Source organism: Dreissena polymorpha, chromosome 8 (genome assembly GCF_020536995.1).
Source record: "Dreissena polymorpha isolate Duluth1 chromosome 8, UMN_Dpol_1.0, whole genome shotgun sequence".
NCBI classification, from domain to species: domain Eukaryota; kingdom Metazoa; phylum Mollusca; class Bivalvia; order Myida; family Dreissenidae; genus Dreissena; species Dreissena polymorpha.
The window spans coordinates 74,043,805-74,066,709 of NC_068362.1; the positions used below are offsets into that span (position 1 = coordinate 74,043,805).

Consider the following 22,905-nt stretch of genomic DNA (forward strand, 5'->3'; position numbering starts at 1 on the left):
ACCAGGAGAATGTATCGAGATAAATGGGGCGAAACATTCAGTGCTCGGTGGCTCTCGACTGAGGATGTCAGTAGTCCAGCAGTTTACCGACTGTTTACATCTCAAACAATTTAAATCGGTTTAGTTCTAAACGGGCGTTTTAAATAAATGGATATATTCGATCTCCACGTAGTGTTCGTTTAATGCTCTTGCATACACTCTCTGCGATCACAAGTAAATCTTACCTGATTTGGTAGGATTTTATTTTTTGTTTAAATATTATATTAAGAAAATTAGTATCATTTACTTTCATATTTTGTAATTAGTGCATACGTTTAGGTTCATAATAAAAAACAATCACCTAAATTAAAAGAGTAAAAATAACAACGGGAAATTATTATCAAAGACCTATAGAATACATTCTATAGGTCTTTGTTATTATACAACGTGGCTCGGCTATAATCACTTGGTTGGTTCTGAAGACAAGGATTTGATACAGCTTTGCTGATACTATTCACATTTCTGCGCAGGGGTTGGGATATTGCGATAACCTAATATCAACCCAAATCAAATTCAAGAAGAAAAACCCCAGCCCCATTGTTCTGCAATTATAGTGTAATGTTACCGGCCTTAACGTGTCAATAGAACTAAATAATATCAACAAACAAAATGGCCGACATAAAAGCCCTAGAACATCCGACGTTAAAGGTTTCTATTAATATTTTAATCCCTGTCTTGCAGCATGATAATTTAACGTTAATTGATATTAACGGTTAGGCTTGGTTGATTTACAGAAGTTTAAGTTTGATGTATTAGAATTGCCGCGACATTTTTGTTCCTTTTCCCCATATCGCAAAATGCAATTAAAAACAATTACATGCATTAGGGGTCGTCTCAAAACACTTATCAGATCGAAGGATAATGTCGAAAGGTTTAACCCGTTTGTATAAGTATTTCAATGAAATAAATGATGTGAACATATAATCACACATGAAAAGTCAAGAACACTGACTTTGACAAGCCATGTCAACAATTCGCTAAGTGCTGAAGTTAACATCCATAAACGATTTCCAGTCCTTACACCCCCTGGACGTTACACCCCTAGTATTTACACCCTCTAAGCCTGGACATTACACCTCCCAAGATGTAAACATAATTGATTAGGTTACTAAGGTGTGATCACACCTACCATGGGGCACACTTCACTTAATTAATGATGTTCCTGCTTTAATGTGTGTCCAATGGGGGTCTGTCCAAGTTTTTTTATTGTTTGTTTGTCTGTATGTCTGTCTTATTGATGTGCAGTTTTAATTAGGAAATAACAATTTTTTGGTGTGAAAACATTGTTCTTTGATCTTGCATTGTTGCTATATTTAATACATACATGCCAGTATTTTTCAGGTCCAAATCGGGACTTTCCTTAGAAATTGTCGGGACATTTGACCAAAAAGCGGGACACCTAAAACAATCAATCATTTCACCTTTTCTTTAGTCAGTAATCAGTATATTACTTACAAAAACTCTTAATTTCTGCCCAATATTGATGATAAATGTGTGTTCAGAATTTCGTGAACGCATACATTCTCCATTTTCCAGAAGTAAACACACTCCATGAACTGAAATGTGGGGTGTCCCCGTTTGCCTCGATTTGACATCCAATTGGTGCAGGGATATCCCCTTGAACCTATCTAAATCGTGTGACACGATGTGAGCGCATCTAGCACTATTCTTATTCAACCAATCGTAAAATAACTCTAAATTTAGATTGATGCAATATGTACATACTATTTTCTGAAAATCCGTCGAAAACGAAAGGTAATTTGTGAGAAACATCAATGTGTATTGGACAGCATTCAATTTGTTTGATGTACAAAATTGGTGTTTTGACAGGTTTTATAACTTTGGGTTGTATAATACACAGGATAATATTATTGTTGTACTTAATTGGGCCATGAAATACAAACGCAGGCGGCGTTTATTTCTGTACGATACATCTTTGGATAGCAATTAGCGACTCCTATCATAAAAACACCATGGTGTGAATGCTGATTAAATCAATAAGTTGCCAATAAATCGCTGATAAGGTGTCAAAAACAACACTGGTGCACTCGAGTAGTAGAAGTGGGTTGTAAATTGGGGGCAATAAAGGGATTAGCGATGGTAAGTTTTAGCCAGAAAGAGCTTGAAAAGCGAATTTTATTGGGAACTTATAGACCTTACATCGTTTTTAACGAATGTCGGGACAAATTGTCTCATCTTCGGACAAAGGGCCCAAAAGCGGGACTGTCCCGCCGAGATCGGGACGTCTGGCATGTATGATTAATATATTTCCAAAACCTTTGATTTATGGTGGAACAATATTCACTTTAAATGCCATTTTTACATTGGTTCACAATTTGACATTATTAAACTTAGTTACTTGTTCAAGCAAATGCCTATCTCGTATTCTCCTAGTGTCGGCCCTCCTCATGATAGTATCATGAGGGCTAGATTGCACTTTACTATTACGCAGTTGTTTACCACTATTGACAAAGCGAGGGTTTGGGGGGGGATAGCCCCTGTTACTAAGGAAATATATAGGATAAAAAGGATTATTAGGTGTTAGGTGTGTTGCGTTAGGTGTTAGACGTTAGGTGTTGTGTAAGTGTAAGGTGTTGTTAGGTGTTAGGTTTTAGTAAAGTGCAATTGCCCCATCATGAGTGATGATAACTTTAATGACAAACCCTCAAAAAGCTGAAAAGTTAATGTTTTACAGTTTTCAGAAGTGTTCATTTATTGGATTGTTATCTATGACCATTACGACGATCATGCTCTTGATTTCCGATGTTAATTGGAAAGTAGGTCATGTTTATTCCAGGGTGATGCTATGATTTTTAGCTCGGCTGTTTTCGGAAAAACCCAAAGTATTGTCATAGCCTGCTCTTTGTGTCGTCTGCCATCTGCGTCGTGCTAAAACCTTAACATTTTGTTAACCTTTTGAACATTGGTTCTAAAATGAAATTGCATCCACCTACAACATTGAAACTTCATACGTAGCAACAACATGAGTTCTACAGATACACCAATTTTTGGGTCACTAGGTCAAAGTTCAAGGTCACTGTGACCTCTAAAACTTAAAGAAAAAAATTCTGACACGCTTTTATTTATTCAAAACTGCATCTGCAGCCGAGTTTAGAACCTGTTATGCGGTGCTCTTGTTTAAATTACGTAACACATTATTATGTTAGTTTGTTAATGGTTTATTAGTAGCTTTATCAAATATTTCATGCGCTGATTATTTTAAAAAAAAAAGTAAAAATATTTTAAGAATAATATGAGCAAAAGTTAGTTTTTATTTCCATTAAGATAATATTTATAGAACAAGCACATGCACATAGTAACAAACCTTAGCACCCAATCAGAAGGGCCGATATTATGAGAAACATTGAACATGTTACATTTTTCCTCTTCCAAAATTTGCATGTTTTTATTAAGAGGGCAGATACTACTAATAGACATGCTTCAACACCTTTGATGTTTTTCTATATCACTATAGGTTCCATATGAGCTGCTCAACAAAAAGTTCCGTTTAGCTCAAAAGACAATAGATAGAGAGGTGACCAAGGTGCAGTCTGTTGGAAATGAGATAAGAAATTGTCTGAAATCCCCAAACATCACAATTGGGGAGGTAACCCAAGCACTGGACAACATGGTTGAAAAATTGCAACTTTTAAAGAGAAAGGTATAAACTTTATCCAAATATCATTTTATTTAGTTTAACTTAAGTATTAATATGTATGTCTTGTCTACTTCCAGATCTTTGTGAACATCCTTTAGACGATTAATAAATCCATAAAGAGGAAGATAAAGACTTTATTTATGTCCACAAAGATACTGGCTTTCAAAATAGCTATTGTCTCACTCACTCACTATAGTTGAATACTTATGTCATCTATGGCTGTTGATAGGCCTGAAGAATGTACAGGGCATTTTATTGAAGTCGGCATGAACTTAGTTACTGATGATAGAAAAATCATATGGTTCAGTAAGTTTTAATTGATGTTATAGTACCAGTTTTCTGCACAAAGGACCTCAGGCAGGTACGACAGTCTTAATAATTTTGGTCAAAATTAGGATATTTCAGTAAAATTGCTGAGGCATTTGACCTGGTGGAATTACTTCCGAAAATTGAAAAGATAATACACAATAAACCCAAATGACTTAAATTTTCAAGCCAAATCATGACTGTCAATATAAACGAAGACTGTGTTTTAGAATGTCACGAGCACAAGTGTTTGCGGTTTTTCAAATATAAACATACTGTACAAATGATATAGGAAAGGGCCTAGAGTGAAACAGGAGGATTCATAGACAATCGATAAATGGACAATTTTATTTAAATGTATGTCGATTTGCAACATGTAAAAACCTTATTTTTTGAAAATGGGAGTTTTTAATGTCAACACCTTGCTTTATTTTTTATAGTTTCATGTATTAAGCACTTGTTTAAAGCAAGAACTGCTGTTCTGTAGTAGTACAAGATGTTCATGAAAATATCCATTTACATGTTCCTATATGCATGTGAGATAACTGGTGTCACAGGACTAGAATTATTGCCCCTTGTAAGAAAAGACAATTATGTACATATTCTTTCTGCAGGCTGATGAAAGTATCAACGAAGAGCTTGAAACAGCAAGGATGATCAAGAGAAGAGTGGACCATTTGAAAGGTGAGGCAAATTTTAATAAAATATATGAGTTTGTGAAAAACATAGAACAATGTTCTATCGTTGACAAGGCTTTCCATTAGTGCAAATATAGAACATTGTTCAACCATTTACAAGGCTCACCATTAGTGCAAATATAGAACAATGTTCTACCATTGACAAGGCTCACCATTAGTGCAAACAATAGAACAATGTTCTACCGTTGACAAGGCTCACCATTAGTGCAAATATAGAACATTGTTCAACCGTTTACAAGGCTCAACATTAGTGCAAACATAGAACAATGTTCTACCATTGACAAGGCTCACTATTAGTGAAAACAATAGAACAATGTTCTACCGTTGACAAGGCTCACAATTAGTGCAAACATAGAATATTATTCAAGCATTGACAAGGCTCTCTTTTATTGCAAACAATTAAAAAATGTTCTACCGTTGACAAGGCTCACCATTAGTGCAAACAAAGAACATTCCTCTCTCGTTGACATAGCTCACCATTAGTGCAAACATAGAACATTCTTCACTTGTTGACAAGGCTCACCATTGGTGCAAACATAGAACATTGTTCTACTGTTGACAAGGTTCACCATTTGAGCAAACATAGAACATTGTTCAACCATTGACAAGGCTCACCATTAGTGCAAACACAGAACATTGTTCTACTGTTGACAAGGCTCACCATTAATGCAAACATAGAACATTGTTCTACTGTTGACAAGGCTCACCATTAGCGCAAACATAGAACATTGTTCTACTGTTGACAAGGCTCACCATTGGAGCAAACATAGAACATTGTTCTACTGTTGACAAGGCTCACCATTAGTGCAAACATAGAACATTGTTCTACTGTTGACAAGGCTCACAATTAGCGCAAACATAGAACATTGTTCTACTGTTGACAAGGCTCACCATTGGAGCAAACATAGAACATTGTTCTACTGTTGACAAGGTTCACCATTTGAGCAAACATAGAATATTGTTCAACAATTGACAAGGCTCACTATTAGTGCAAACACAGAACATTGTTCTATTGTTGACAAGGCTCACCATTAGTGCAAACATAGAACATTGTTCTACTGTTGACAAGGCTCACCATTAGAGCAAACATAGAACATTGTTCTACTGTTGACAAGGTTCATCATTGGAGCAAACATAGAACATTGTTCTCCAATGATGAACCTTGTCAACAGTAGAACATTGTTCTACTGTTGACAAGGCTCACCATTGGAGCAAACATAGAATATTGTTCAACAATTGACAGAAACACCATTAGTGCAAACACAGAACATTGTTCTACTGTTGACAAGGCTCACCATTAGTGCAAACATAAAACATTGTTTTACCGTTGACAAGGCTCACCATTAGTGCAAACATAGAACAATTTTCTACCATTGACAAGGCTCACCATTAGTGCAAACATAGAACAATGTTCTACCATTGACAAGGCTCACCATTAGTGCATCATAGAACATTCTTCACTCGTTGACAAGGCTCACCATTAGTGCAAACAATATTAGTTAGTAACCAAATAATTCTCCGATAAATGGGTCTGAGAGTGTACGCAATTTGAAATAACATTTGAAATACTAAGTAGTTGATTCAATTTTATATTGTTTTTAGTGTATTGATCAAAAGGGTTGATGGAGCAATTTGTTATATTGCTCATGTGGTTATATGGATTTAAATTACAAAATTCCATTCTTAAGATGACAGTATATCATCCAATCAGATAATAGAAAAATTCAAAGTGACAAAAAATGATGGCAATTGTAGAAAGCCCAATGAAAACAAAATCCATTTTAAGTTTTTGTAGCTTTATGCTTAAGTAAGAAAATGAAAATTATAACATCCAAAATAATTGTACCAGATGCCCTACATTGTTCTTATATACCAAATGTAACAATGAAATTTAAAAGGCCATGTCAAAACAAACATTTCAACAAAGTTGGTTGCAAAAATGTTGTTGGTTAACTTTGTTTGGGGATGTGGGGTTGGGGGGGGGGGGGGGGGCGGCATCAAACATAAGTGTTGAACAAAAACAAATTTAGCTTCAAAATCACAACAATTTTAACAAAAAAAATCTCCAAATATGTGAGAGATTGATAAATGATTAACACATTCTATTTTAATAAATGTGATTAAGAAATGAAGCTAAGCACTAAATGGATTGTTATTTCTGTGTCAAAATATTTATTATTTGTCCCCACTTTTTTAAGCCTGAGGGGCCCATGTCAGCGAAACTCCTCAACAACTGCAGAACACTTAAAAACAATACAAAATATAAATGAGCTGCGCTCTTTGAAAAGGGGGTTTGATGCATTTGCGTAAAGTTTCGTCCCAGATTAGCCTGTGCAGTCTGCACAGGCTATTCAGGGAAGACACTTTCGTCCTAAACTTTTTTTTTGCTAAGAAAAGTATTTCTTCAAACGAAAAATATAAAAGTGGAAAGTGTTGTCCCTGAACAGCCTGTGAGGGCTGACACAGTCTGTTCTAACAACAATTTACGCACATGCATTAAACCCCCTTTTCACAGAGCTTAGCCCAAATGCTATCAAGTTTGCCAAATAATGTATCATTAAATCTTTCTTGTTGGTATTAAAGACAAATAAAGTGATTGAATCATTGTTGTTTTTTTGTAGACTTATAATGTATCATGGAATCATAAATTAGTGTAGACTTCATTCTCATTTAGAATAGGATATACACTAATCCCAGGAAACTTCATTTAGGATTTGACCTTCATTGTCTGTAGTCAAAGTGGGTTTTTATCATAAATATATTACCACCTCTTCTTAAGGTAAAGTCAATCACTCAATATTAAAGATTGCAATATATTTTTTGTAGGGATGGCATCGAATACCAATATCGGTATTCGAATGTTCCCAAATTCATTCAATCGAATATTCGCATAAAACGGCAGGATTGATTTTACCTTGTTATTTGTTAATTTCCATTTGTTAAAGTTATATCCATTTGCTAAATACGAGGCTGTTTATTAACGCTGCTATCGAATAATTGTATCGCTGTCGGCTAATACTATGACCGATACTGTAATCGGGAACAAATAGAAGGAAAAACATCGTGTCATAGAAATTTATTTTTATTTGAATATTTTTAAAGTCAAGATAGCATGAACGTTTATATCAATAAAGCATGCACAGTACACCAGCAATTCAAGAACAAATATAAGGAAAAACAGCATGGCATAAAATTTAATTTTTATTTGCATTTTTTAAATAACGATATCATGTACGTCTATAAATAGAAACATATCAATAAGTCATGCAAAGTAATTTCGGTGGTGTCAGCGCCTTTTTAACGCGATTTATGCTTCATTGTCGTCGTGGTTCAAGGTCACATAGTTCTTGTTGAGTAAAATAATCTTGTCCACAAGATCACAGGTAAGTCTGTTCCTCAACTTGTTCACTATCAGTCCCGCACAAGAAAATATCCTTTCTGATGGAACTGATGTAGCTGGAATTCCGAGAAGACGTCAGGCTACTATGGCGATGCGAGGAAAGCGGCATTGATTCTGTTGCCAACAGTCAAGAGGTGATGCACACTCATCATCTGGTTCCTGAAGGTATCGGCGTAGTTTGTCAGTCTGTGGTTGTGACGATTTTGACATCATGAAACTCAGACGGGGACGCTTGGACGGTGTTGGTTCACTTTCAGGGAGACGTAGGTCATCCAGCCGGCCTTCTAAAGCCTCTTCTGCCTTGTAACGCTGCGCAGAAGACAGGAAATCCAGATCCTTATAGCGGGGGTCTAGCAGTGCAGCAAGCACAGGCACAGAACTGCTTGTTTCAGTTTCCGTGGGACAGAACCGCCAATGTAACTCTTCTGCTATGAGGTCTTTCACTTTCCTAACCACATCTGAGTCGAAGTCACTAATACGGAGGGTATTAGCAAGCAGGCCACCTACAATCGGGTATATTTCACTACATGAGACTTTCACTCATCGTCTCTTAGAGCCAGGTGCTGGACTGCTTTCTTGGTAACCGCACTGTCCAGCATTATGTCTGACAAAACTCGGCGTTGTTCGTTCAGTCGAGACAGCATAGCGTGGGTGCTGTTCCAGCGAGTAACTACGTCCTGAACTAGCTCGTGCCTAGGCAAGTTCAGTGATGTCTGGCGTCTCCTCATTTCAGTGGTGAGCGTTGTGGAGTGTTTGAAGTGCCCAACCAATTTACGGCACCTGCTTAGCACTTTGCTGACCGCCGGTATCTCCATGGCTGGTTTGATAGTCAGCTGCAGTGTGTGACCGAAGCAGCTAAGGTCACCCCAGTCACAGTTTTCGGAGGTACGCTCCATGTTGCGTGCGTTGTCATTTACGCACGACTCAATGCGATCTGTGATTCAGAGGCACACTCCTGTAGACGGATAACAATATTGTCCCCAGTGTGTCGCTCCGGCATCGCGCGTGTCATTAGAACACTGGACTCCATCTTCCAATCTGATGAAATGTGATGTTCAGTGACAGTTAGATAAATGTCAGTTGTGTTTGATGTCCAGGTGTCCGTTGTTATAGCAACACTCTGCGCGGACTCCAAGTGTTTCACAAGGGAGTCCCTTTCGACGTCGTACAATTCAGATATACGCGCACGAATAGTATTTCGGCAAGGGATCGTGTAATTTGGAGCTATATATGAAAGCAACTCTTTCAATCCTTTTGAATCCACAAAACTTAATGGGAGGTAATCAACCACAATCATATTCACAATCTTACTAGTAATCACATCACTAGAACACCCACTAACACCAACGCTACCAGTAGCAGTAAACTGTTTCATTGATGGCTGTTTGAGTTTATCACTTTCAAGTGAACCAGGATGCTTAGCAGTGACATGATTCCACAGATTTGTAGTAGACCGCGCATATGTAAAACTAAGTTTACACACATTACACGTTGCGGTCGTCTTATTCACAGACCGTGTAAAGTACATGTATTTCCATACTTCAGAAGGGGCTGGTGGCATTTTCAGATTTGAATTATGATCCCTTGATGATTGTTTAATTTATATAATTTGTTACTTTTGAGTAATTCACATATTTTAATGTTTGTTCAAACTGTGATCACAGAAACTAAATTATTATTCGCCAGTCAATTGAAGCCCTTGATTGGTACCTAATTGACAAACAACAAATCGGGCCCTTTCTTATAGTAAGTATATTGCATTGCGCGATTTGAGTAATTCACACATTTTAATGGCTGTACATACTGTGATCACAAAACTTAATTATTATTCTCCAGTCAATTTTAACCGTTAATTGGCACCCCATTGACAAACAACAGTTTGGGGCCTTTCTTAGAGCGTGTATATTGCATTGTGCAATCAACACTGATACGGGCCGCGTTATCAGTTTGACATGCAGAACGTCACGTCAAACATGCTAATCCCAAGTGATTTCGGGTGCTTTTTAGTAAGGGGTTCGCAGGTCATTAAATATTGGTGAAATTACGTTTGGAAAAAAAATGCGAATATCATTTTTATTATTCGAATGCTGACCATTCAATCGATATTCGAATAATTTTGCCATCCCTAATTTTTTTATATGTCACTTATTGAAGTTCCAGCTCTTACCTACAATATTGTCAACTTTGTGGGGTGTCATTTTCAGAAGCAGAGCACCTTCATGAGCACACTCGTCCATTATGGCAGAAGAAGCGACTGGACAGAATGTTGGTTGAGTACTTCCTAAGAGCTGGGTATTATAACACGGCATTGAAACTCGCCCAGCATTCGGATATTGAGGCAAGTAAATTAGTCCCTCTCCTTAGTAGGAAATAAGCTGTCTAACCAAATGAGTTGGAGTCTTATAACTTGATACGTGAGAGTTACAAAATTTACATGCCATATACAGTTACAGTCCATAAGCTTGAAGTGTACGAGTATATAGTATATGAGTATATACTTTATGAGTATATACAATTATAACCTGATGTCTTATATAAATGATAAGTAATTATTTTTTGCTATTTCCTCGTAGAAAAAAAAAATTGAAATGTTTTAAACTGTTAACGGTGAATATCGAACTGTTGACCGGTCAACAGTTTGAACTGTTGCCCTCTGGAATAATGACGTCATTTTGCAGTTAAACAGTCAAAATTATTTATTTTATTGATTACTGTTGTGTGTAAATAAAAATTTAGTTTGCTGTTATTTCTATGTTGGAAATTTGATCAGGTAATAAAACACTTATTTCATGGATGCTTGGTGAACAGTCAAAACTGTTGTCCCTCGATATCGGCCTCGGGAAACAGTTACAAAGTCATCCCTGATACCTTGAGAAACAGTTTTGATTGTTCACCGCGCATCCATGAAATAAGTGTATACTGTTACAGGCCAATGACCGGTATGTACAACTGTTACATGCCAATACACAGGTATATAAAACTGTACCATGCCAATATATGGGTAGATAAATCTGTTTCATGCCAATACCCAGGTATATAAAGCTGTTACATGCAGAAACATGGGTATATAAATCTGTTACATGCCAATACTCCGGTATATAAAACTGTTACAAGCCAATACCCGGTATATAAAACTGTTACATGCCAATACACAGGTATATAAGACTGTTTAGTGTTACATGCCAATACCTGGTATATGCAACTGTTACATGCCAATACACAGGTATATACAACTGTTACATGCCAATACACAGGTATATACAACTGTTACATACAATTCTCGGGTATATAAAACTGTTACATGCAAATACTTGGGTATATAAAACTGTTTCATGCCAATACACAGGTATATAAAACTGTTACATGTCAATACATTGTGTATACAACTGTTTCATGCCAAAACTTGGGTATATAAAACTGTTACATGCCTATACTCGGGTATATAAAACTGTTACATGCCAATACACAGGTATATAAAACTGTTACATGCCAATACACAGGTGTATACAACTGTTATATGCCAATTCTGGGGTATACGTGTATACAACTGTTACATGCCAATACACAGGTATATAAAACTGTTACATGCCCATACTCGGGGTATATAAAACTGTTACATGCCAATACTCGGGTATATAAAACTGTTACATGCCAATACACAGATGTATACAACTGTTACATGGCAATTCTGGGGTATACGTGTATACAAACTGTTACATGCCAATACAAAGGTATATAAAACTGTTACATGCCAATACACAGTATATAAAACTGTTACATGCCAATACACAAGTGTATACGACTGTTACATGCCAATACACAGGTATATAAAACTTTTACATGCCAATACACATGTGTATACAACTGTAACATGCCAATACCCGGTTAATACAACTGTTACATGCCAATACACAGGTATATACAACTGTTACATGCCAATACATGAGTGTATACAACTGTTACATGCCAATACACGGGAACATACAACTGTTACATGCCAATACACAGGTATATAAAACTGTTACATGCTAATACATGGGTATATACAACTGTTACATGCCAATACAGGGGTATATACAACTGTTACATGCCAATACACGGGTGTATACATATTTACATTCCACAATACGGGTATATACAGGTAGTTAAAACTATATACCACAGTTACATTTCTATATATTGGTATATAAAACTGTATACAGGCATATACAACTGTTACATCCCCGTATACGGGTATATAAAACTGTTACATCCCCGTTACAGATATACATGTAAAACTGCAAATCTGAGCAAGTTTGGTCCAAATTTACCGTGGCTAAAATATAGACTTCATTCTGCATCAATATACTTTAAAGGACTTCATTCTGCATGGCTATATTTTTAAAGGCCTTTTTATAAATCAATGTGAAGCAACTGAAAGAAAAAAGAAAAAAAATTAAAGGTGACAATATCTCTCCAAAAACAATAATTAAATCGTTTTCAATATAGGTTTTTGTGGCCGATCACCAAGGAGATTAATATCTTTTAGACATATTCATTATGAAACAATAAAAAAACTGTCTGTTGTTGTAGTGATAAAAGGACATTATGTCTACTTGCAGTGTCTCACGAATATTGATTTATTCATGTCCTCGAAGGCCATTGAAGAGTCCTTGATTAATCATGAGACGGCCCCCTGTCTGGCCTGGTGCTATGAGAACAAGTCAAAACTTAGGAGGCTTAAGGTAGGTGGAGTGATTTTTTGCTGGAAATTTTACAGCCTGTGCCTTTTGGATTGGGAAAAATAGTGTGATAGACCGTGAAAATTGTGAAAATAATATTTATATGATAATGAATTACAGTATTCTGTTTTTTATAAGTGAATGTGTAAGTGTATAAATATTTGGCAGTGGTTTTAATATTAGGTGTGAACTTTAAAAGAATTCTGCTTTTTTCCTGGGTTTATTTTTGGTTTTATAAAAAACTGCTTTAACAGGATTTCTTATTGTCGTTTGTATTATGCTGTCTGAATTTCAAGTCTGCATTCTAATGATTGTACTATAGAATAAAACATCTTATAACATTCTGCATTATGTATTGTGTACTGAAAAAAAAACGCAGAAGAAATTATTGTTTAATGGATAGCCTCTTACAATTGTTTTCATTCTGCTGCGTAGCTATTTAAACAGATTATGTCATTCTTCACTTTTTAAAATCCAATTTATCAGGACCTCAATGCATTGAATTGGGGTAATAAACAATAGCAAACATAAAAAACTAAAATTAATAAATGTGATATGGCAAGCATGTTTTCAATTGAAATTTTCTCCTGTACCAGCAATATTTATAATTTTATATTGTGTACTTGTAACAACAATATTTTTGTGGTTGGTTGAAAAAAAGATTGATGGGTGTTTGGTTAAAACTTTTGTGGTAACAGATTTTAGCTGTATACAAAAAACGCAAATGCACTCCATTTGTATTTTGATGCTAATTTTATTGTACTTTGTTAAATGACTTGTATGATAAAAGTTATATATCATAGGGTGAACATTATTCAAAGTTTTGCATAATTTTGTTGTTTTTATATAAATAATCTCTAACAAAATACAATTACAGAGTACATTGGAGTTCAAACTGCGTCAACAAGAGTTTATTGAGATGATAAGAAGCAACGGTCGTTTAGAAGCAATCAGGTAAGTTTTATAGATATAGAATATGTTTGTTTTTTGTTGTTGCGGAATAAGTAGTGAATAGTACAAATACTTTGCTATATCACTTTTGTTAAAGTCTATTTTTAGCCCGCCTTTTGTCCATCCTGCATTGTGCGGTGTCAACATTTGCCTTATTAACACTCTAGAGGCCACATTTATTGTCTGATCTTCATGAAATTTGGTCAGATGATTTGTGCCAATTATATCATGGTATGATGTATTTGACTTTGGTTATTTTTATCCCAATAAAGGTTATCTTTGGTACTGGCTATACATATTTATACAATTGGCTGCAGAAGGCCTGCTCGTTTTATTTGTAATTATTGCATATTCATAATGAAACTTGCTTAGTACATTTCTTAGGATTATATCTTGGCTGATTTCCAAAATACTGTAACAGAAACATGATAAAAGCTGCTTCGCAGAGTTCAGTTCTGTTGAGTCCATTGAGCAAGTCCCTATGGCAAGTGGCCCTCTTGTTTTGTTTTATGAGATGAAGGTATTTTAACTGTCATTTAGAAGCTTTCCACTTAATTTGTTCTTAAATAGTTTGATATAAATTTAGAAAGCAATAATGAACAAACACAAGTATTTAAAAAGCAAATACAGTATAACTTCTTTAACTGGAGCATAGATAACTTGACAACTTACGATAGATCTAAGCTATTTGATACTTCAAGCAAAATCTTTAATATTTCAATAAGAAATAACCACCTTTAACTTCTGCATTGATGTCTTGATAACTGGAGAACTTGTGTGAGACCTTAATCTTATTCACTATTGAAATTTACCCTCCATAACTCCATAGGGAGCTATTCAAATGTCTTGATATGAACTCCTCTATGACTTGATTACCGTATTCCAGTATTTATATTATCCCTGGGCAAGTTCAGAAAGCTTTTAATGTATTATGGCTACCAGCATGGGTAGCATTCAATCACCTTGCCCTCACAAACTCTCAGCCAAGGGTCTGCCCCTTTCGCATTGCAAAATCCTTCCGAAAGGCCCGTTGTGTCCAGGGATGTGATTTCTCCTACTTTAAGCTGATTCTGGCCTTTTGAGTGTCACGGTTGATTCACCGCAAGTTTTTATGGATTAATGGATAGGTTAAGTACTAGTTATTAACACATTTTGAGAACCAAGTTAGTGGGGTAGAGTATTCCCCCCTCCCCCATGTAACTTAAACGCTAAGTTGTTTTCCAATACCTCACCTCTGAGTAAGGCAGTTGTGTTGCCGTGGTTTCAGACACGCTAGGAAGCACTTCAGTCAGCAGTTGGAGCCCGAGCAGTTGGAGCAGACCCAGAGAGTGATGGGCCTCCTACTGTACACACCTGACACCAGTATACCTCATCTACAGGTAAACACAAATTGGAGTATATCCAAATTTGGGGTTATTTTCGCAAATAATGTACCAATCTAATGCAGAAAAATGCTATTCAAATTTTAATTATTTTGAATATTCGACAGCTTATAGTGTATAATTCAACAGATTTTCAGATTGAAAATTAAAGTTAAACTAAGTTTAATTAAGATAAGTAATTTTCATGAGAAGTTTGCTTGTCAATTAATTTAGTTAAAAAAAAGGTAAATATTTAAAAACATCACATCAATTTTGCTTCTAACTTGTTCATACTGACACAGCATGGCTGCAATTTTAATAGTCTTAGATCTTTCATGGTTGCTATTTTGTAAGTCCTAAACCTTCCATGGCTGCTATTTTGTAAGTCCTAGAACTTCCATGGCAGCAAGTTAATAAGTCCTAGAAAATCAATGGCTGCAATTTGATCAGTCCTAGATCTTCCATGGCTGCAATTTTATCAGTCCTAGATCTTCCATGGCTGCAATTGTAATAGTCCTAGATCTTCCATGGCTGCAATTGTAATAGTCCTAGATCTTCCATGGCTGCAATTGTAATAGCACTATATCTTCCATGGCTGCAATTGTAATTGCCGTAGATCTTCCATGGCTTCGCTTTAGATAGTCGTAGATCTTCCATGGCTTCCATTTAAATAGTCGTAGATCTTCCATGGCTTCTCTTTAAATAGTCATAGATCTTCAATGGCTTCTCTTTAGATAGTCCTAGATCTTCCATTGCTGCAGTAATGGAAAAAAGAACTTTAATGGCTGCAGTTTTGGAAGTCAAAGAATTTCAATGGCTGCAGTTTTGAAAGTCAAAGAAGTTCAATGGCTGCAGTTAAAGAAGTCCTGGTTCTTAAATTGTGGATGTTCCATTAAAAAATATAGGTAGTAAGTTTCTTTTACCAGCACTTATTATTTATCGTGTGTCCATCAGGAGTTGATGGACGGGGAGAGGTGGCACCGGCTGGTAGAGCAGTTCCGACTGGAGAACTTCAAGCTGCACCAGCTCAACAACTCCTCAGTGTTCACTGTCACCCTCCAGGCAGGGCTCTCGGCTCTCAAGACACCGTATCCTTCAAACTGCTCGCTGAACCCTTTATCACTCCTGATAACCTGATCACACTTTTGTAGTCCCTTAGAAAGACAAATTAAATTCAAAACCTTTTTACTATTAAAGTTTTAAAAGCTTCATTTCCAACCTTACGATACTGATGAGCGGCAAACAGCATAAAACCTGAATAGAGTGCTAGTTACTTGCAGGCTGTTTTGGTTTTATGCTATTTGCAAAGAGACATTTTGACCAATATTCTGGGCAGGAGAAGGTAAATTAGGATGTCGACCGATACCAGAATTTTTATACGGGTATTTGTGCATGCTATCCAAATACTTTTCTGATATCCATGTATCTGGGCATTAGCTTACAAAATCTGAAGTTATAATCTCTAAATTAGAATTGTTTTAAGATTTATCCTATAATCAAAGAAAAATTAAGAAATTACGAAAACAATTGTTAGTTAATAATTTGTTATTATAAAATATTAATATCTGTGGTTGATAGTTTCAAATGGAATCCTAACCGATAAAATTTCTATAATTAGCATGAAAATAATAAGTTCAGAGGCTAATCAGAGATGACACTTTCCACCGTAACTGATTTGGGTTCATAAGAGACGTTAATTTTTGTCCATAAAAGCATAAAGGCATTCCCTGATAAGCCTGTGCAACACTTTAAGCCCAGTTATCCCATAACGAGGCGTGTATATGGACTTACATAAAGACCTTGACAAAACAATCTAAGCTTCTGCTATAAGTCCAATGGTGCTGGCAAGAACGCGCAGTGCCCGGTATGTAGCAAGAACCTCAACCGACTGGGCCAGCATCTACCGTTCGCCCACTGTGCCAACTCCAAGCTGATCTGTCACATCTCTGGACAGCCTCTCAACGAGCACAACCCACCTATGATGATGCCCAACGGCTATGTGTATGGTTGTAATGTTAGTGGCATCCTTTTTCATAAGGACAATTTTTAATACTCAGTTTTATATCCAGTAGGGATAATAGTAAATTAACACAGAAACATGACACTCTTTCCTGATGTATCTGCCTAATTAGGCTTTTTTCAAAACATACTTTGGAAAAGCCTTTTAATGTTAAATAGGAAAGATTTACCATTTTCTGTGATAAATATTGTTGTTTACAAAAACTATGCTGTTATGTCCCAATATTTGAATACAGACATGATGCCAGATGACATCGACATTGTCATTTTGCCAAAATAAAAGCATGTCATTTGTCCATCAAAAAAAAAGAGCAGCCAATACAAACACTCAAAATGTTATCTAACACATTTATAAGAGTAGATCATTGGTGAGGGTTGTATTCATTGAGCAGAAACAATGCATAGCATGTGATCATCATTATTCCTTCAGGCTCTAGAAGAGATGGCTGCCAAGAATGAAGGCAAGGTCACATGTCCACGCAGCCGGGAGACCCACCACATCGAAAAGTGTGAAAAAGTCTACGTCATGTAACACGGAAATATGCCACCCAAGGCTGCAGAGGGCCAATGGCGCATGGAGCTGATTTACATGATTTTTCCAAAACAAGGTTAATAGGAACGAAAACTCTCTCAGATGGTTGATACTGGTGATCTTAAATAACAATATTGTTTCAGCAACGAAAGTCCAATAGGCAAATTACAAGTTTTGACTTGAATTACAAGAATCTTGTGCTTGTTTTGTAGTATTTGTTGACAACCATTTGTAGCAGGATTTTTGTTTAAGATGTTGCACTTTTTTTATGCCCCTGGTAGGGTGGCATATAGCAGTTGAACTGTCAGTCAGTCAGTCATTCTGTCCAAACCGTCCGTCTGAAAACTTTAACATTGGCCATAACTTTTGCAATATTGAAGATAGCAACTTGATATTTGGCATGCATGTGTATCTCATGAAGCTGCGCATTTGAGTGGTGTAAGGTCAAGGTCATCCTTCAAGGTCAAAAGTAAGAAAAAACAATCCAAGGGAAGTGATAAGCTTTAAAAGGGAGATAATTTCTAAACCTGCCAAATGATATGTTTAAATTTTATTTCAAAGCGGTGCAAAAGGGGGCATTGTGTTTCTGACAAACACATCTCTTGTTTTTAATAATGTAATGGATATCATCAGGTTGCACTGGAATTGTTTAAATCTGTTAAGAATGAACATTCTGTTTCAGTTTTTTCTAGAAATTACAGTATGAATAAAAATACTCTTAGCAAGGGCATTCTTCACTTAACATTCATTTTGTTGTGTGAATCATTTAGACACATCTGATATCACAAATAAACTTATGAGTTTAGTTGCATGTAACACACATTACGCATGTGACATCGTTGCCACTTTTGTCTCCTTTTTATTTTCTTTGGCCAAAAGCGGACGGATATAGAATTGGCATTGTCCCTCCGTCTGGCCCTCCATCAGTCCATCTGTCATTCTGTAACAAAACGTTTTAGAGCTTTATCTCAGAAACTATGTAAGATATCCACCTGAAACTTCAAAGGTGTATAGATATCAATGAGAAGTGCCGTGCACAAGAATCATATCCCTACACTTTCTTTAATATTAAAGAGTTATTCCCCTTTGTTAGTTTTTTTGTATGATGAAACTTGTCAGGGCTATATCTCAGATACCATGCAAGATTTCAACATGAAACTTTATGGGTGTATTGATATAAATGATGAGAAGTGCCATGCTTAAGAACCATAACTGTTCACTTTTTTAAATAAGAGTTATTGCCCTTTGTTGTTTTTGTATGATGGAACTTTTCAAGGCTTTATCTCAGATACGCTACAAGATTTCAACATGAAAATTCATGTGTTGGTAGATATCAATGAGGAGAATTGCAATTGATAAAAACACTTACCCTATACTTAATAATCACCTATTAATTATTACTCTACACTTAATGATTATACTGTATAATTACCCTATACTTAATTATTACCCTACACTTAATGATTATACTGTATATCAAGGGATTTGCACGGATCCATAAACAAAGTTTATTTGGTGAGGTATATCAATTCAACAAATTTTCCTGTCTTAATTATTTATCTATCTATCGATACTGCCTAACTCCCCTTGCAGGTATTATTGACAAGGATTATATTCCTTATCATCTTTTCATTCAGTCAGGAAATGAAATGCATTAAGATACATTTGTGAAAAATAAAAAGTCGTCTGCCTGCCATTCATGGGAATTGAAATGTAAATAAGGATGATAATGTGTTCTAATTATGAAACATTGAAGCATTTCATGGCATTGGTCATTATTGGTGTGATTGTTAGAACGTGTTTGTTAAATGTGCAAAATTCTTGCTATGGAAGTTATTGTGGAATTTATTTGAGTGAGTAAACATTGTGGAAAATGTTTGGAAAATGTTTGAGTGAAAAGCTTTTGGTGTGTGTTTTGCATTTGTTTGTTTGAAAGAAAAATTCTGTTAAATAATTTGAAGTTTTAAAGATTTATACCCCCCCCCCCCCCCCCTTAAAACAACTACAATCATATACTGATTCTCGAACAAAGATACTGATTCTCGAACAAAGAAGAGTTCGTGAAAACATGACAAATTTTTACAGAATTTGTAACAGAAAGGCAGTCAGAAGTACACATGGTCATTGAAAAATCCTTCATTGCAATATCAACCAGTTTTTAACTGTTGATTCATAAGATAGGCGTTTTCAGTAAAATGGAAGATTTTAGCAAAATCGATTCAAACACTAAAATATTATCTACATTCAAACATGTTTCTATGGTTGCGCAGTATACAAATAATGCATATAATTGTAAATGAACTACAAGGCATTGTTAAATAAAAGTTTATAGACGGTAGATAAACATGTTCTAGTTGTGAATGAGTTAACATCATACAGTAAAGAATGCATGAATGGCATAGTTTCTTATAAAACCAATTTTTTGTATGATATTTTGTGAACATGTTTTCAATTATTATTTATGGAATGATTTTTTGTGACAGTTTTTTTTTATCTGTGCATGATTTGCTTAATGTGCATTGATATTTTATTTGTGATACTAGTAATTAAGATTTTACAATACTTGTTTTTATTGTTTCAAGATTCTATTCAGATTTTGCTTTGAAATAGGCCTTGTGATAATTGCATTCAAATAATTGCCACTGACAAGAAATTTTAATTTTGGAAGATGACTGAATTAGAAAATATCAACACTTCTTTTACCGGTAATTGTCCCTGAACATCAATATACTCTATATAATCCTATATATCTATAAACTTTAGTAGTACAGCAGCTTAAACTAAAGTCAATAAATTATCATTATGATGACACTATTAAAAATACCAGAAGTACACTAATTCAGTAAAGAGTAGATAGAAGTGTTAATGGACAATAATAATATTATGTACTCCATTTCACAGATATGGCTGTTATTTGTGACTGCAAAACTTGACTCTGTCTAATGATAGATCGTAAGGCAACTTTAAGTTAGACTAATTTTCGTTTCTTCAAAAAAATATTCTTTATTTGAAGGACGTGAAGAAGATACCAGCAAAATTAACACGTTAAGAAAGTATTCAGACGTAATAAAAGATTGAGATACAAAGCAATTATTGATGTTTTAAACATGTATCTTTATTGCAAATTGCTATACACCATTTAGTAAAATGGTCCCATGATGATTGTGTGTGTGTGCGTGTCTTTATTTGTTTAAGATAAGATAATTAGATTTTTTTGTTTGTTTCATATTTATGTTGCCTAATGTACTAATGATACTGGTATGTCGTATCTTGAATGTTTGATTTGGCTTTCAAGTGAGCTTTATTTGCATGTTTGTTGACAAAACCCGAGCATTTACTGTCAGATTTGCAGGCTTCCTCATATATTGTGATATTAATACTTTTATGTGAATGGTGTAATGTTTTATTTATCAATAAATATATGACCATATAAAATACAAGTTATTGAATGTTTCTAGTTCGTCAGAGTTAGCAGTTAGTGAGCTTTGTTGAAGTGAACCTCCAGTGCGATCGAAGTCGTCTGTATTCCATCAATTAGTTGACAGCTAGTGAGTTACACTGTCTGCTTTATAATTTCGTGTAAAGGCAGGCAGGCACCTAGTAAAAATCAAGTTAAGGCGGAAAGTTTCTTACCTAATAAGCCTCTGCAGACAGAACAAGTTAATTTGGGACAACAATTTACGTGCCTGCGTTAAACGGGCCTTTTCACAGATTTTGGTATATTTTGAAGTTTTTCATTAAAAGCTTTATATTGATAAATGTAAACATTGGATCTTAAAAGCTCAAGTAAAAAATCAAGAATAAAATTTTAAAAAAGGAAAAAAATGTAGCCGGTACCAGGGCTCGAACCAGTGACCCAGGGAGTCCTGGAATTAGTCTGAAGTAAAAACGCTTTAGCCCTCTCGGCTATTCTGCCGATATACACACTTTTAGTATTTTATACCTTATATAAGCAATCTTCGTAGCTTCGTAAATTTAAACGACAACAACAGAACTCTCCAAATTATTCAATCGTTTCGCTTTGCAACGCTTTATAATTTTTAGGTTTTAAATTGTCAAAAGATACATATAATGGCTATATTAGACTATGGTAAATGTTCAGTAATACTGTTTCCTCGCAAATATCATAACTAAAACAAAAATTTGCGAATCTGAAACAACTTTTTTCAATTTCGTCAATTTACCAAACCGTGAAAAGATCCCTTTAAGCCCTGTTTCCTACATCGCGGCCCAAATGCAATTTTGGACGGTGTTAAATATGGACTAAATCAGACACGTAACCATTGAGTTGTTGTCCCTTGTTAGAGAAAGTTTTAAAAAAGTTTTCCGTTTGAAGACAAACTGACACTCCAGAGTTTTATTGTTATGCCCCCCTTCGAAGAAGGGGGGGGTATATTGCTTTGCACATGTCTGTCGGTCGGTCGGTCTGTCTGTCGGTCCGTTCACCAGGTGGTTTCCGGATGATAACCCAAGAACGCTTGGGCCTAGGATCATGAAACTTAATAGGAACATTGATCATGATTCGCAGATGACCCCTATTGATTTTGAGGTCACAAGGTCAAAGGTCAAGGTCACGGTGATTCGAAATGGTAAAATGGTTTTGGAATGATAACTCAGGAACGCATACGCGGCCAACAGGGCGAACTCTGAACAATATAACTGAAGCAACTGGTCTGTAATCCTAATTCTATAATTATCAGTCTAATGAAACATCATCATTTGAGTAAAATAAAGTGGATCAGTAAAAATATTATCAGAATATGAGATTTTTTTGTATATTTTGTATATTAAATATTGTGTTAATGTTTAATTTTGTTGATTTATATAAATATTAGCAGGACAGGGGAGGTAATACACTATTATATCTTTCTTATATACAGGGGAAACAAATGCAATAAGTTTAAATTTCATGTTTAATAAATAGAGGATATTTGTTCATGTCAGTGTGAGATCATTTAATATTTTTTTCATTGTCCCTTGACATATTGCTTTTATATTTTGCATACTTGTTTACCAACATCCCACCAACCTATAAACAAGAGCAGACAACTCTATCAAGCATTTTGTCATAATTATTGCCCCTTTTATACTTAGAATATGCATATATTTGTTAAATCTATGTTATAGTTTGCGTACTACCCCAAATATTTCCTATATCCTTTGACATATTGCTTTTATATGTTGCATACTTGTTTACCAACATGACCCCAACCTATAATC

General features: G+C 35.4%; 1 protein-coding gene across 1 annotated transcript; it reads left to right on the top strand.

The window, feature by feature from the left end:
* The first annotated feature begins 591 nt into the window (after positions 1 to 591).
* LOC127841990 (E3 ubiquitin-protein transferase MAEA-like) lies at positions 592 to 21,134 on the top strand. Its single transcript, XM_052371270.1, has 10 exons — positions 592 to 687; positions 3,515 to 3,700; positions 4,618 to 4,687; positions 10,306 to 10,439; positions 12,703 to 12,825; positions 13,700 to 13,776; positions 15,041 to 15,152; positions 16,089 to 16,222; positions 16,953 to 17,148; positions 17,584 to 21,134. The coding sequence occupies exons 1-10, from the start codon at positions 649 to 651 to the stop codon at positions 17,683 to 17,685; spliced, it is 1,173 nt and encodes a 390-aa protein (XP_052227230.1). The 5' UTR covers positions 592 to 648; the 3' UTR covers positions 17,686 to 21,134.
* Positions 21,135 to 22,905: the final 1,771 nt, after the last annotated feature.

What these genes read in the sequence shown, in the direction of transcription:
- LOC127841990 (XM_052371270.1), top strand. Translation starts at nt 649, where the DNA reads ATGGCCGACATAAAAGCCCTAGAACATCCGACGTTAAAG. An exon ending in TGCAACTTTTAAAGAGAAAG is followed by an intron (nt 3,701 to 4,617) that starts GTATAAACTTTA and finishes TTCTTTCTGCAG; the next exon opens with GCTGATGAAAGTATCAACGA. An exon ending in CTCTCGGCTCTCAAGACACC is followed by an intron (nt 16,223 to 16,952) that starts GTATCCTTCAAA and finishes AAACAATCTAAG; the next exon opens with CTTCTGCTATAAGTCCAATG.